The sequence below is a fragment of the Diceros bicornis genome, chromosome 5 (genome assembly GCF_020826845.1).
Source record: "Diceros bicornis minor isolate mBicDic1 chromosome 5, mDicBic1.mat.cur, whole genome shotgun sequence".
Taxonomy (NCBI): domain Eukaryota; kingdom Metazoa; phylum Chordata; class Mammalia; order Perissodactyla; family Rhinocerotidae; genus Diceros; species Diceros bicornis.
Window position 1 is genome coordinate 1,950,035 of NC_080744.1, and position 15,023 is coordinate 1,965,057.

Sequence of the window (15,023 nt, forward strand, 5' to 3'; positions counted from 1 at the left end):
CAGATTTTTCAGGAGAACAGAGGTATAATTTAATTACTTTTTTTTTTTTGAGGGAAATATGAAATCTGATGATGACCCCCCTGCTATTCCACCCAGACAACCTCCCCCTCCAAAGGTGAAACCCAGAATTCCTGCTCCTTCTGGTGCATTTGATGGACCTCTGCAGAGTCCGCCTCCACCGCCGCCGAGAGATCCTCTTCCTGATACCCCCCCACCGGTTCCCCTTCGGCCTCCAGAACACTTCATAAACTGTCCGTTTAATCTTCAGCCGCCTCCACTGGGACATCTTCACAAAGATCCAGACTGGTTCAGGGACATTAGTACACGTCCAGATTCGCCAAACACTCCTCCCAGCACACCCTCCCCACGGGTACCACGTCGATGCTACGTGCTCAGTTCTGGTCACAATAATCTTGCTTATCCTCAAGCTCCCCCTGTTCCACCAAGGCAGAATTCAAGCCCTCACCTACCAAAACTGCCACCAAAGACTTACAAACGGGAGCTTTCGCACCCCACATTGTATAGACTGCCTTTGTTAGAAAATGCAGAAACTCCTCAATGACCTTAGCCATATGTAGTCGTTGACACTGGAATGGTATTTGTAAAGGTTTTTTTTTTTAATTTATTCAAAAAAAGGCATAATATTTTAGTACGTTTTACAAATAATGCTCTTACAAAAATGCTACTGATCAAATAAGCTTGTAAAATTGGAGAAATAAAACTACAGAAGTCCTTGACCATGATCCTCAGGTGATCAGTAGCATTGCCTTGTCTGGGATCCTCAGTGCTGCCAAAAGGCCAGTATAAGGAATCTATATTTGCACTGTAGACTCTGCTAAAATATGGTGTGAAGTGACACTGATTGCACTGGAAGGGGATAGTGCATTTGTGGAATTTTTCAAATTTGAGTAATAGATGCCTTTTTAAGGCAGTGAATTTACACAAATATAGGGGGTGTATGGTGTTACTAATTTTTAAACCTCTTTGACCATCTTCTAGTTTTTACTTGTAGTTTTTATATTTAGGAGAATTGTGAATAACACCCACTGTTCTTAAACTCTTTAATGCCATGTCTTAAATGCCAGAATTTGCTGCTGAAGACAAAAATGAAAAACAGAATGAAAATAATAGAATGCACTGTAAGTGTTGATTACTTTGTCAAAATATAAACAAAGACTACCTAACAATCATAGAGGAAAAAAGGGCATGTATGTTATTCAGATGTGCCTTTTTGTTTTTGCAAACTATGGTGTCTTTAGCTAATGAGTTGCATATTGTTTCGGAAAACAAAGTTAATATGCCGTGTATGTACAGTTTTGTTTATATTGTATATTTAAAGATAATGCTAATAACCTATATAAATTTAAGTGACTCGAGGCCTATAATGCAATCTGCTACTTTACTAATAAATTCAGAGGAACAGTTTCTTATGGCATAGGAACCAACTGCCTTGCCTTCAAAACCTAGTAACTTTCTTTGTAAATCTTGTGTTAACTAAAATTTTTTTTAAATTTTTTTTTTAGATTGGTAATATTTAAACCAGCAGATACTTAAAGCTTTATTAAACTTTTTAATCAGAGAAGTGAGTAAAACTTTTATTTGCCATTTGGACTCCTTCAGAGGGATGGAAAGGCATGTTTGCTGAAGTGCAGAGCAGCAGTGATGAAGGAGCCGAAAGCCACGGAGTTTACTTAGTGCTCTGTGGCCTTTTACTGTGCTTTGTATCAGAGTGCGTAACAAGACTAATAAATCACCCCAGTCTTAATTTTTAAAAGATTTTTAAAATATGTGTTTTCATTATAAGGAATGAGGGGGGAGATTGAGTTCCGTAGAAATAGGTACCCACACATTTTCAATATTTTATTCAACTTAAATTGCATAATCCCAAAGGATTTAAGTGATGTAAATTTTAGAGGAATGACTTTGTCTTCCCTCTTAAACGCAGCCACCACGCTGCCAGCAGCCATTTTTGTGCCTTCAGATGAGAAATGAGGCGCAAGCCAGGACACCTGAGCAGGTCGTGGCCATCCTGGGAGGGTCTGGACGCCGCCTGGATTTAGGGCCGGTAACCGCTGCGTCACTCAGGCTCCATCCCGGGGAAGACACGCCGCGGGCGGCTTTGTGTTTTAGAGAGCAGGTTATACTACTAGTTTTGCCGGGAGAAGGGGCTGAAGCCGTCTGCTCGTGGAGCCAGACTCGCCATGTAGCGAAGGGGAGGCGAGTGGGTGCCCGGACCGGCAGCGCCGGACGCCGCCTCCGCGCACGCGCGCGCCCCTCCGTCTCCGGGGAGCGCCGGGCCCGGCGGGCGCGCGCGTGACGTCACTGCGCCGCGTCCTGGGCGGCGGCGATGGCGGCCACTCCGGCCTCCGCGTCGGAGGACCCGCTGCGGAACTTCGTGCGAGTCCTGGAGAAGCGGGACGGCAGGGAGCTGCGGCTGCAGCAGTACGGCTCCGGCGGCGTGGGCTGCGTGGTGTGGGACGCCGCCATCGTCCTCTGCAAATACCTGGAGACGCCCGGGTTCTCCGGCGAGGGCGCGCACGCGCTCAGCCGGCGGTCGGTGCTGGAGCTGGGCTCGGGCACGGGGGCCGTGGGGCTCATGGCCGCCACCCTCGGGTAAGCGGCGGGCGCGGGGCGGGGGCCCCCGGGGCGAGGCACCCCGGGCCCGCCCTCCGACGGCCGTGTGTTACAGGGCGGACGTCGTGGTCACCGACCTGGAGGAGGTGCAGGACTTGCTGAGGGTGAACATTAACATGAACAAGCACCTCGTCACCGGCTCTGTGCAGGCCAAGGTACTGAAATGGTTTGTATGGCCCTTCCGCTTGTTTCAAGGTCCCCGTTGTAGTCCGCCTTCAATTGCGTTTCCCTAAAAGCATGGTTAACACGAAGGGGCCTTTCCGGGTATCGTTTATGAAACAAGAATATTTTAAGTTATTAAAGCAACAGATAAAATATTTGGTTGGCGTTTCTAAGGGGGGAAGAAATAGAAGACGTTCCTTGCCCGCCGGACTACATCCTGATGGCCGACTGCATCTACTACGAAGAGGTGAGTGTTCAGTGAGGTCTCTTCCTGTGGAAGACGTCCCGCATTTCGTGGATTCTCAAGCACCCGTTTCTTCACATTTTAACGTTTCTGAATGCGGGATACTTGTCCTATGGTTGGTAACACAGTAAAGAGAAAATAAAGGTCACAGCGACTACACGTATACACTCGTGATGAACGTACGAGCCTATGAAGCGTGTTGAGCAAAGTGTTATGTGCCTTTTACTGGAGTCTTCTGCAAAATTTTAAAAGGATTTTGCCATCTGGATCTGTTATGTAAAGCTGATTGCTTTTTTTTGTAACGTAGCTGTTCCTAGTGAGTATGGTAACCATGACAGGGAGGATTAAATTGCTCTGTAAAGTATTCATTGTTCTGTGGCAAGATTTATTAGACTCAGAAAGATTTTTTTAAAATATTAGTTTGTATAGCGTGGTGGCCATCCCCCCTTTTTTTAAATAATGAGCATTGAGCCAACATATGTTCAATTTATGGTCAGACTTTTGTAGGTAAATTGTTGATTATTTAAATCCCAAGTTAAATTAGACTAAAGTTAAATTTTTAAGAGAGGTAGATTCTATTTGTTTTCCCATGGGAACTCCAAAATGCAGTCACTTGAATGAATCATTTCTTTGGAACCTGAAATCAATACAGTGGTTCATTAGTTAAGAGAAGTTTACCAACCGTTAGTTACAGAGCTTTAACTACATGTACTTTGTTGGATGCTTCAAAGATGGATAAATTGTAGGGGAGTTGTTATTACCTCCTCCACCTCCCCTGCCCATTTTTATAGTAAAAATATAAAAGTTTTAAAGTCATAAACAAAAATTATATTCCTTTTTGAACAGTCTTTGGAGCCGTTGTTGAAAACTCTGAAAGATCTCAGTGGATCTGAGACTTGTATTATATGTTGTTATGAACAACGAACAATGGGAAAAAATCCAGAAATCGAGAGAAAATATTTTGAGGTGAGTACTCTACTGGATCTGTCTTTGTAGGGATTGTCTTTCAGGGAGGCTCTGTGTGACTGTGTTCAAGTGTATTACGGTAATTCTGAGTGGGGAAAACCTGCTCCTGTGAACCCGAGGAGAGGATCCTTCACAGCCTACCATTCTATTCAGCGCCCCGCTACGTTTCTTTTTTCCTGATCCTTCGTTCTTTTTCCTTTTCTCATTAGTTAATCTAGGGTGTGCAGAACAATGTAAAATAATAATGGTGACACCTTTGTCTTTTCTAAGAAAGTTTTCAGTGTTTATTAAACATGACTCTGGCTTTTGGGAACATGTTACTGATGTTATGTATTACTTTTGGAGAATACATTATAGAAACGTGATATGTGGTATGTTTTTACTTCTGTGTTTTCCTCTACATCTGTTTAAAAGCTTCCACCACCATATTCTATTTTCAGGGTTTTTTTTTCTTTTTCTTTAAAATAATTAAAGACTCAAAGGAAGTTGCAAAAGTAGTACATAGAGTTCCATGTATCTTTAACACGTCTTCCCCCAAGGCTCACCCAAACCCTTTTTTTTTTTTTTTTTTTTGTGAGGAGTATCGGCCCTGAGCTAACGTCTGCCAGTCCTCCTCTTTTTGTTGGGGAAGGTTGGCCCTGGGCTAATATCCGTGCCCATCTTCCTCCACTTTATATGGGACGCCGCCACAGCATGGGTTAACAAGCCGTGCGTCCGTGTGTGCCAGGGATCCCAGCCGGCGAACCCCGGGCTGCCGAAGCGGAGTGCTCACACTTAACCGCTTACGCCACCTGGCCGTCCCCCCCACCCCCAAACCCTTTTTATGGGCAAAAATCTATCACATTATAAGTGACTCATCGTGAGGACACATCTCTGCTGCCCTGCAGTTTTATCCACTGAAGGGACTACTTTGGTTAAATGAGAAAGCAAATATATGACTGTCTTAGATGTATGCTAAAATGGTTTTTTATTTTCATGTTTTTCTTGAGTATGAAGAATATTAATGAACTTTTGAAACTGTATAATTGAAAAGTTTATGTTAAACAGTTTTAACTGAGTTAAAATATGTAAAATGCACATACATCAAGTATTTGGCTCAATTTTCCATGTGTATACACCCAGTAGCCACGGCCTGACATAAAGATAGAGAACATTTTCTGTATCTCTATAGGACCTCAGAGGCTCCCCTGGGCTCCTTCCCAGTCAGTGCTCTGCCAGAGGTAACCACTATTCTGACTTCTGTCACCACAGGACAGTTCTGTTCTTTAATTTGAAGTATATCTCTTTTAAATTTATAGCTCCTTCAACTAGACTTTGACTTTGAAAAAATTCCTTTGGAAAAACATGATGAAGAATATCGAAGTGAAGATATTCATATTTTATACATCAGAAAGAAAAAATCGGTAAATACATTCTGGGCTCTTCATCCTTGGAGGAGATTCCGTTAGCTGGATGCTGTCTCTGAGCTTGTGTGTGGTGTAGACATTGATTTTGATGGGGGAGACAGCTGTGGTGATTCCCTGCCCTCGGGCTCTAACTCTCAGTGTTAAGATCACCTTATCTGGCCTCGGGTTCTTCTACAGTGAGGCAGACTTCTTGGTCCTTTCCAGCTGTCAATTATATGGCTTTGTAATTGGGCATTACCTCAGACAAGTAACTTAGCTGTTTATAAGTTTTTGTGATCTCTTAGAGATTTTAGAATGCCGGTTCTGACCTTCGTGAACTTTCTCCACCCGGTCAGATTTTTTTTAATGGTCAAAGTAAAGCATAGGGGCCGGCCCGGTGGCGCCGTGGTTAAGTGTGCATGCTCCGCTGTGGCGGCCCGGGGTTCACAGGTTCGGATCCCAGGCACGCATCGACGCAGTGCTTGTCAGGCCATGCTGTGGCAGCGTCCCATATAAAGTGGAGGAAGATGGGCACAGATGTTACCCCAGGGCCAGTCTTCCTCAGCAAAAAAAGAGGAGGATTGGCATCGGATGTTAGCTCAGGGCTGGTCCTCCTCACACACACACACACACACACACACACACAAAGTAAAGTATAACAAGGCAGATCTGTCCAATAAAGAAGAATGTACTCAGTTAAATAGAATTGATGTATTTCTCCCTTTTTGTTGCTTCCTGTACGTGTTATAACGGTTACGTTTTATGCAGGTTGACTCTGATGCCTAGAGTTTCAGCCTGTAGAGAGAAGAATTGTATCTCGTCTGTCTGTGTGTCCCCAGCACCTCTTTTCTATATGTGACTGGCATAAGGCAGGGACATGATCAATTTTGTGAATTAAAGATGCTGAATATAAGGCCCACTTGTTTCTGTTATCTTGGCTTTGGTTGAATTTGTTTGTGATGGAATTTCCTGATTATGTGAGTTCTAGCCAAAAACAAATAACTTGTAATTTGGGGATCAAGACTAGGTGTTAGGACCATAAGGAAGGAAGAGCGGTGGGATTAGTAGTTCAGATCAACTGACCTTTATGTGGCATGGTGCTGGAGATAGAAAGATAAATAAAAAATGTCTTATGCCGTAGGGGATCCAGTTTTAGCTGAAGCTATGGTGTAGTTTTAAGTAGGATTTTTTTGAGGCATGAAGATTTTGTGTTTCCGAAACATAAAGGCTTTTTTTTTTTTGGTGAGGAAGAGTAGCCCTGAGCTAACGTCTGCTGCCAATGATCCTCTTTTTGGATCCTCTTTTTGGCTGATTAAGATTGGCCCTGGGCTAACATCTGTGCCCATCTTCTTCCACTTTATATGTGAGATAACCTGCCACAGCATGGCTTGATAAGCGGTGGCTAGGTCCACGGCCCAGATCAGAACCTGCGAACCCCTGGCCGCCAAAGTGGAGCACAAGAACTTAGCCACCGGGCCGGCCCCTCATTTCTTTTTTTAAAAATTGACATAATTCATATATCATAAAATTCACTCTTTTTTTTTTAATTTTTATTTTACTGCAGTAACGTTGGTTTCTAACATTGTATGAATCTCAAGTGTACATCATTATACTTCTATTTCTGTATAGATTACATCATGTTCACCACCCAAAGACTATAGTCCATCACCACAGTCCATCACCACACTCATGTGCCTAATCGCCCCTTTCACCCTCCTCCCTCTCCCCTTCCCCTCTGGTAACCATCAATCCAATCTCTGTCTCTGCGTGATTGTTGTTGTTTTTATCTTTTCCTTATGAGTGAGATCATATGGTATTTAACTTTCTCCCTCTGACTTATTTTGCTTAGTGTAATACCTCAGTGTCCATCCATGTTGTCACAAATGGCTGGATTTCATCGTTTCTTATGGCTGAGTAGTATTCCATTGTGTATATATACCACATCTTTATCCATTCGTCCCTTGATGGGCACTTAGGTTGCTTCCGAGTCTTGGCTATTGTGAATAACGCTGCAATGAACACAGGGGTGCATGTATCTTTACGCATTGGTGTTTTCAAGTTCTTTGGATAAATACCCAACAGTGGAATAGCTGGATCATATGGTAGTTCTGTTCTTGATTTTTTGAGGAACCTCCATACTGTTTTCCATAGTGGCTGTACCAGTTTGCACTCCCACCAGCAGTGTATGCGAGTTCCCTTCTCTCCACATCCTCTCCAACACTTGTTTCCTGTGTTGTTAACTATAACCATTCTGACGGGTGTGAGGTGATATCTCATTGTAGTTTTGATGTGCATTTCCCTGATAGTGATTTTGAACATCTTTTCATGTGCCTGTTGGCCGTCTGTATGTGTTCTTTGGAGAAATGTCTATTCAGGTCTTTTGTCCATTTTTTAATTGGGTTGTTAGTTTTTTTGTTGTTGAGATGCATGAGTTCTTTATATATTTTGGAGATTAAGCCCTTATCAGATGTATGGTTTGCACATATCTTCTCCCAATTGTTAGGTTGTCTTTTCATTTTGTTGATGGTTTCCTTTGCTGTGCAGAAGCTTTTTAGTTTGATTTAGTCCCGTTTGTTTATTTTTTCTATTGTTTCTCTTGCCCGGTCACACATGGTGCTTGAAACTATGTGGCTAAGACGGATGTCAGAGAGTGTACTGTAGGATTTTCATGCTTTCAGGTCTTCATTCCAGTCTTTAATCCATTTGGAGTTAATTTTTGTGTGTGGTGTAAGGTAAGGGTCTCCTTTATTTTTTTGCATGTGGCTATCCAGTTTTCCCAACACCATTTGTTGAAGAGACTTTCTTTTCCCTATTGTATGTTCTTGGCTCCTTTGTCGAAGATGAGCTGTCCATAGATGTGTGGGTTTATTTCTGGGCTTTTGATTCTATTCCATTGATCTGTGTGTCTGTTTTTGTGCCAGTACCGTGCTGTTTTGGTTACTATAGCTTTGTAGTATATTTTGAAATTAGGGATTGTGATACCTCCAGCTTTGTTCTTTTTTCTCAGGATTCCTTTGGCTATTCAGGGTCTTTTGTTGTTCTGTATAAATTTTAGGATTCTTTGTTCTATTTCTGTGAAAAATGTTGTTGGAACTTTGATGGGGATTGCATTGAATCTATAGATTGCTTTAGGAAGGATGGACATCTTAACTATGTTAATTCTTCCAATCTAAGAGCACAGAATATCTTTCCATTTCTTTGTGTCTTCTTCAGTTTCTTTCAGCAAGGTTTAAAGTTTTTGGTGTACAGATCTTTCACTTCTTTGGTTAAGTTTATTCCTAGAAAGAATTCCTATTCTTTTTGTTGCAATTGTAGATGGGACTGTATTCTTAATTTCTCTTTCTGCTGCATTGTTGTTAGTGTATAGAAATGCAACTGATTTTTGTATGTTGATTTTGTATCCTGCAATTTTACCGTATTCATTTATTCTAAAAGTTTTTTGGTGGATTCCTTAGGGTTTTCTATATATAAAATCATGTCATCTGAAAATAGTGAGAGTTTCACTTTTTCCTTTCCTGTTTGGATCCCTTTTATTTCTTTTTCTTGCCTGATTGCTCTGGCTAGGCCTTCCAATACTATGGTAACTAGGAGTGGTGAGAGTGGGCATCCTTGTCTGGTTCCTGTTGTTGGAGGGATGGCTTTCAGTTTTTCACCATTGAGGATGATATTAGCTGTGGGTTTGTCATATATGGCCTTTATTATGTTGAGATACTTTCCTTCTATACCCATTTTATTCAGAGTTGTTATCATAAATGAATGCTGTATCTTGTTGAAGGCTTTCTCTGCATATATTGAGATGATCATGTGATTTTTATTCTTCATTTTATTAATATGTTGTATCACATTGATTGATCTGTGGATATTCAACCATCCCTGCATATCTGGAATAAATCCCACCTGATCATGATGTATGATCTTTTTAATGTATTGTTGTATTCAATTTGCTAGTATTTTGTTAAGGATTTTTGCATCCATGTTCATCAGTGATATTGGCCTGTAATTTTCTTTTTTTGTGTTGTCCTTGTCTGGTTCTGGTATCAGGGTAATGTTGGCTTCGTAGAATGAGTTAGGAAGCTTCCCCTCCTCTTCACTTTTTTGGAAGAGTTTGAGAAGGATAGGTATTAAGTCTTCTTTGAATGTTTGGTAGAATTCACCAGGGAAGCCGTCTGGTCCTGGACTTTTGTTTTCGGGGAGATTTTTGATTACCGTTTTGATCTCCTTGCTGCTGATTGGCCTATTCAAATTCTCTGTTTCTTCTTGATTCAGTTTTGGAAGGTTGTATGATTCTAAGAATTTATCCATTTCTTCTAGATTATCCAGTTCGTTGGCATATAGCTTTTTGTAGTATTCTCTTATAATCTTTTGTATTTCTGAGGTGTCTGTTGTAATCTCTCCTCTTTCATTTCTGATTTTACTTATTTGAGCCTTCTCTCTTTTTTTCTTGGTGAGTCTAGCAAAAGGTTTGTTGATTTTTATCTTTTCAAAGAACCAACTCTTGGTTTTATTAATTTTTTCTATTGCTTTTTTTAGTCTCTATTTCATTGATTTCTGCTCTGATTTTTATTATTTCCCTCCTTCTACTGATTTTGGGCTTTGTTCTTCTTTTTCCAGTTCCTTTAGGTGCATTGTTAGATTGTTTATTTGAGATTTTTCTTGTTTGCTGAGATAGGCCTGCGTTGCTCCCAACTTCCCTCTTAGAACCACTTTTGCTGTATCCCATAAATTCTGGCATGTTTTATTTTCATTTGTCTCCGGGTATTTTTTGATTTCTCCTTTGATTTCTTTGTTGACCCAATCGTTGTTCAGTAGCATTTTGTTTAATCTCCACATATTCGTGGCTTTTCTGATTTTCTTCCTATACTTGATTTCTAGTTTCATACCGTTGTGGTCAGAAGAGATGCTTAGTATTATTTCAGTCTTCTTAAATTTATGGAGACTTGTTTTGTGGCTAGGCCACTGAAGCGGAGCACGCAAACTTAACTGCTATGCCACCTTGCTGGCCCCTCATTTCTTTTTTTAAAATTGATATAATTCATATATCATAAAATTCACCCTTTTAAAGTGTACAATTCAGTCGTTTTTAGTATATTCACAAAGTTACCCAACCATCACCACTTTCCAACTTGAAACATTTTCATCACCCAAAAAGAGACTCCATACCTGTTAGCAGTTACTTCCTATTCCTGCTTCCCCCCCCCTGGCCAGTCCCTGGCAACCACCAGTCTACTTTGTGTCTGTGGGTTTGCCTGTTCCGAATATTTCGTGTAAATGGAATCACACACTACGTGACTTCCTGTGTCTGGCTTCTTTCTTGCGGCACTGTTTTTTCAGGTTTCGTCCATGTTGTAGCACGAATCAGCACGTTACTCCTTTTTATAGTCTAATAATGTTCCTTTGTATGGATAGATCACACCTTATCCATCTATTCTTCAGTCGGTGGGCGTTTTCGTTGTTTCCACTTTTTGGCTATAATGAATAATGCTGCTATGAATATTTCTGTACAAATTTTTATGTGACACGTGTTCTCAGATCTCCTGGGATATACCTAGGGTAGAATTGGTAGGTCATATGGGAACTCTATGTTTAACTTTTTGAGGAATTGTCAAACTATTCCAAAGCTGCTACACCATTTTACATTCCTACCAGCAGTGTCTGAGGGCCCCAGTTTCTCCACATCCTCACCAGCACTTGTTGTCCGTCCTTTTGAGTAGAGCCATCTTAGTAGATGGGAAGTGACATCTCATTGTGGTTTTTATCTTCATTTCCTTAATGACTAATGATATTGAGTATCTTTTCATGTGCTTATTGGCCATTTGTATATCTTTACAGAAATACTTTGCTTGTTTTTAAATTGGATTATCTTTTTACAGTTGAGTTGTAAGAGTTCTTTATGTATTGTGGATTCTGGGCCCTTACCAGATACATGACTTCCAAATACTTTTTCTCATTCTGTGGGTTGTCATTTCATTTTTTTGATAGTAAGGCCTTTGAAGCACAAGGTTTTTTAATTCTGATGATGTCTAATGTGTCTGTTTTTTCTTTGGTTGCTTGCACTTTAGGTATCGGCAAAAAGAACCATCTCTAAATGTTACGCATGGTTGTTCATTTGAATTACATTTAGCCATTATTAGGCGTAGTACCTAGTATTAAGTACCCGGTAAATACTTAATTTGTGATAAGAAAGCAATCTTAAAAGTTTCCATTTTTTTTTCCTTGCAGAAATTTCCATCGTGAAATCTTGAATCCTTTCACCCAAGCCTCTAACAACCTGGGTAAGCTAAAGATGTGAATGGAGCATGTGAATACAGCATGGAAAGATGATGTTCACAGATTTTTCCAGCATGTCCTTAGAGACCCGATCTATAGACGACAACCACCACGGGCTGCCTGCAATATGAAAAATGACTGCCTGCCTGCCTGCCTGCCTGCCTGCCTGCCTGCCTGCCAGGGGACTGAAATCCAGCTTAGTTTACTTTTAGCTCAGTATCAAGTTCTGCTTAAAGGAAGCATTGTGTATCAGTCACTCCTCAAATAGCAACCAGGTATTGAGGTGAGCCCAGTCTGCCAGAAATAAACAGGGAAGCAGCATGGTTGACTTGGCGTATCTCCAGGAAACTAGAGATAAATTGATCCAATTTCTAAAGAGAGCTATCTATTACTATGTAACAATGTTTAAATTCAAACCAGTAAATTGTAGTGTTTCAAGATAGACACGTGTAAAAGGAGGTTTTCGTTTTAACATAATTTTGCAGTGGTTTTGTCATATTGCTTTTAAAGATATGTTCATTGCTTATTTTTGTTCATTGCTTTTAAGATAGCTTTAATACTTAAATGTTCTTTTATTTTAAAAAAATTGAAAATATTGCTTTGTATACTTACGTTGGCCAAAGTTTTATTCTTTTCCTCTACCATAGATGTCTGTGTGAGATAGTAAATTATACTGTAGTGACTTGGGAAGAATGAAAGTGAAAATCAGGAGACTGGGAGGGGCTGAGATCTCTACAGAATTTCTTATTAGATAATGGAGTGAGAAGAAAAGCCCGGTTTCGGGCTTGTGCACTTGTATGGCTCATGCGCTTTTCCTCATGTGTATCTTCCAGGAAAATGTGGCTAAAATCACTGGTGTTAACTTGTTTACATGAAACAGAGAAAGGTTTTTAAATAACTACAAATGTGGTTCTGTATACATTCATCAAATGATTTGTATTCGGTGTAGTCTCTGTCTTGTGTTATCCTGATAATCTGTGCACAGACTGTCTGTCGAGGACTTACGCTCGTTCCCAAGAGGAGTGGTAACCCGATGGAATTCTGGTGCTCACAGGCATGGGTGCTCGGTGGCACAGTTTATGTGTTAAAATAAATGTTGTTTTTGAGATTCTGTGACTTTGTGAATGTTTCAGAAATAGCTTTGCAGAAAATGAGCATGTGAAGCAGCTGACTGCTTTATAGAAAGAGCGAAAGCAGCCCTAATTAGAGAAATTGAGGATCAAGGTCACAAGAACTGTTCTTTCCTTCAGGCTTACTTCAGTCTTGAAAGTTTGCTTTGCTGTTCTTTTTCAAAATGCTTTGTTCATACGCCTTTAGTATTTCATTAAGCAGTTTACTAAGCAGTTAGTGTAACCTAAATACATGATGCTTTGTAGTTACAGATAGCACCGCTTATTATTAGTGAAGTCTTGGAACAAATGACCACTTTCTAGCTTGTTCCATAACTTTATGGAACTTGTAAAAATAAGCTTGACATTGATCGGCTGCAGTCATCCACCCAGCTTCTGCAGATCCCTTTTCAGCCTCCTCCCTTGACGTTCCTGTGTGAACGTCATACAGCTCCTCTGCCTCAGACAGCTGCATCGTGCCCTCCAGAACTTCCTGGAGGAGGTCAGCCTCTATGCCATGTCGCCAGAACCACACCCTTGCTTGTGTGTGCTTCCTGCCCTTCTCTGTCCAGTCCCCACTCCCTTACTTGACTGATCACGTCCTTCGTAAGTCACTTGTGTGTGTTCCTCGCTGTCTGTGTCTGGGGAACTGACCTAAGTTACTGACTAACCTAAGAGTTAAGTAATTTCTAACAGAAGGTCAAGTGGGATGTTTTTCCTATTCTGAAATAAGGCCAAAGCTACCAAGTCCCCAGGTTCAGGGCTCATTGAGAGCTGCCAGTTCATGGAAGACACCCTGTAGCTGACCATGTTCCACAGACAGCGGGGCGGCCGGGAGAGGGCTCCTTGAGGAGGAGTGTGGTGTTGGGGGGTGGGGAGTGGTCCTGTGGGCTCTCATGACGGGGGGAAGGGTGCATCTGCACTCAGAGACCACAGGAGGGAGACCTGGGAAATAATTCAAGATTGAGGGAAGACCAGTTGTTTTTCCACCTGGTGGGATGTGTTAACCCAGCAAATGAGCGCATCTGTTGTTTGTTTTATTCCAGAGCGTGGGAATGGGATTGGAGAGGTAATGTGGGGACTGTCAGCAGAGTTATTGCTGGTGGCTCCTGCCAGCCCGAGAGGTGATAACACGAGTTGGGGGCTGGAGGACTTCTGCAGCATCATGGGGAGGTTAAAAGGCAAGTGCAACAGATGAGTGAGGTGTGATGCCCCTAGCTGGGGGTCAGCCAGAATACAGCCAACTCCCAAATCTCAAGGGGCTGCCGGTGCTAAGGAATGAGGCACTGTGCTCAGTGAAGCCCATGGGCCACTTATCACAATGCAGTTATAGCCGAGTAGGGAGCCCCCACAGTAAGGCAGTGTGTCTCAACTTTGGCTGCACCTGGAAAATCAGAAGCAAACTAAAGACCTGTCAGGCCCATCCCACTCCCATTAAGTCAGCGGCATGCTGTTTTTGTTAAAGGGCTCCAGATGGTTTTAATGTTGAGCCAAAATTGAGAACCATTGCAATCAGGAAACCACTTCTAACGTCTACTTCCCAAAGGGAAGAGAGCAGAGAAAAGGGAAGAGAAATGTAAAAATGCACATTAGAGTGGTTAGAGTGGGCTGACACTGCATAGGAGGGAAAGAGCTTTGAACCCGATGTGGAACCTATGAAGTAGGAGGCTTTAAGATAAACAGGGCTGAGCCCTAGAAACTATTTAAATATCTGGAAATTTAGAGAATCTGCCAAGAAGGTAGAGGTGATGCAACTCGAGGAAAGGGGGATTCAATCGCTGGGAAAAGAACACTGTCGCAGGTGTGTCCCCATGACCAGTCTCCTCTGCCGTAGGGCTTAACCACTGGTCCACAGATCATGTTTGGTGAGCCTGGCAGTGAAGTTAGATTATTTTTAATTATTTTAAGAAGTATTAATAATCCAGAATGACAGTGGCGTTTTTACATAGCATACTTTTTAAATTTTTCTTACCCTTTTTCTTGAAAGTGTCCTTGTTAAATGAGGGGAAATACAATATTAACTCAGACTGTGGATATTGTATTCATTCAAGAAGAGTGTGGGTCATGGAAATACGACTTGTTCCAAAGGTCTCCTGTAGATGGCGTTGCCTGACTTTGTCTTGAAAGTGTAGAAAAGAGGCTGCTAAAATATTTTGAAATGGAATCACACTTGCATTTTAAAGGTGAACTAAATTAGGCTTTAAAGAATAAACCTGCCTATCATGAGTTCTATCACGAGTTCCGTTCAGAATATAA

General features: G+C 41.5%; 2 protein-coding genes across 5 annotated transcripts in view; both read left to right on the plus strand.

Annotated features, from left to right (window-relative positions):
• SOS2 (SOS Ras/Rho guanine nucleotide exchange factor 2) overlaps positions 1 to 1,425 on the plus strand; it is a 93,657-nt gene extending 92,232 nt beyond the window's left edge. For 3 of the 4 annotated variants that reach the window (XM_058540613.1, XM_058540615.1, XM_058540614.1), the window contains one exon: positions 53 to 1,425. In XM_058540613.1, coding sequence (XP_058396596.1) covers positions 53 to 562 — 510 coding nt within the window. In that variant the 3' untranslated portion in view covers positions 563 to 1,425. The remainder of the gene's footprint in view (positions 1 to 52) is intronic. The other variant, XM_058540616.1, reaches the window with a different exon arrangement.
• A 905-nt stretch (positions 1,426 to 2,330) lies between these two features.
• VCPKMT (valosin containing protein lysine methyltransferase) lies at positions 2,331 to 12,769 on the plus strand. Its single transcript, XM_058540618.1, has 6 exons — positions 2,331 to 2,613; positions 2,690 to 2,800; positions 2,971 to 3,043; positions 3,887 to 4,006; positions 5,305 to 5,409; positions 11,611 to 12,769. Exons 1-6 carry the CDS (start codon positions 2,348 to 2,350, stop codon positions 11,623 to 11,625), a joined length of 690 nt encoding a protein of 229 aa, XP_058396601.1. The 5' UTR covers positions 2,331 to 2,347; the 3' UTR covers positions 11,626 to 12,769.
• The last annotated feature ends 2,254 nt before the right edge of the window (positions 12,770 to 15,023 follow it).

Coding starts and splice junctions, on each gene's coding strand:
- VCPKMT (XM_058540618.1), top strand. CDS start 2,348: ATGGCGGCCACTCCGGCCTCCGCGTCGGAGGACCCGCTGCGGAACTTC. Junction 2,614..2,689: donor CTCATGGCCGCCACCCTCGG/GTAAGCGGCGGG, acceptor CGTGTGTTACAG/GGCGGACGTCGTGGTCACCG. Junction 3,044..3,886: donor ACTGCATCTACTACGAAGAG/GTGAGTGTTCAG, acceptor CTTTTTGAACAG/TCTTTGGAGCCGTTGTTGAA.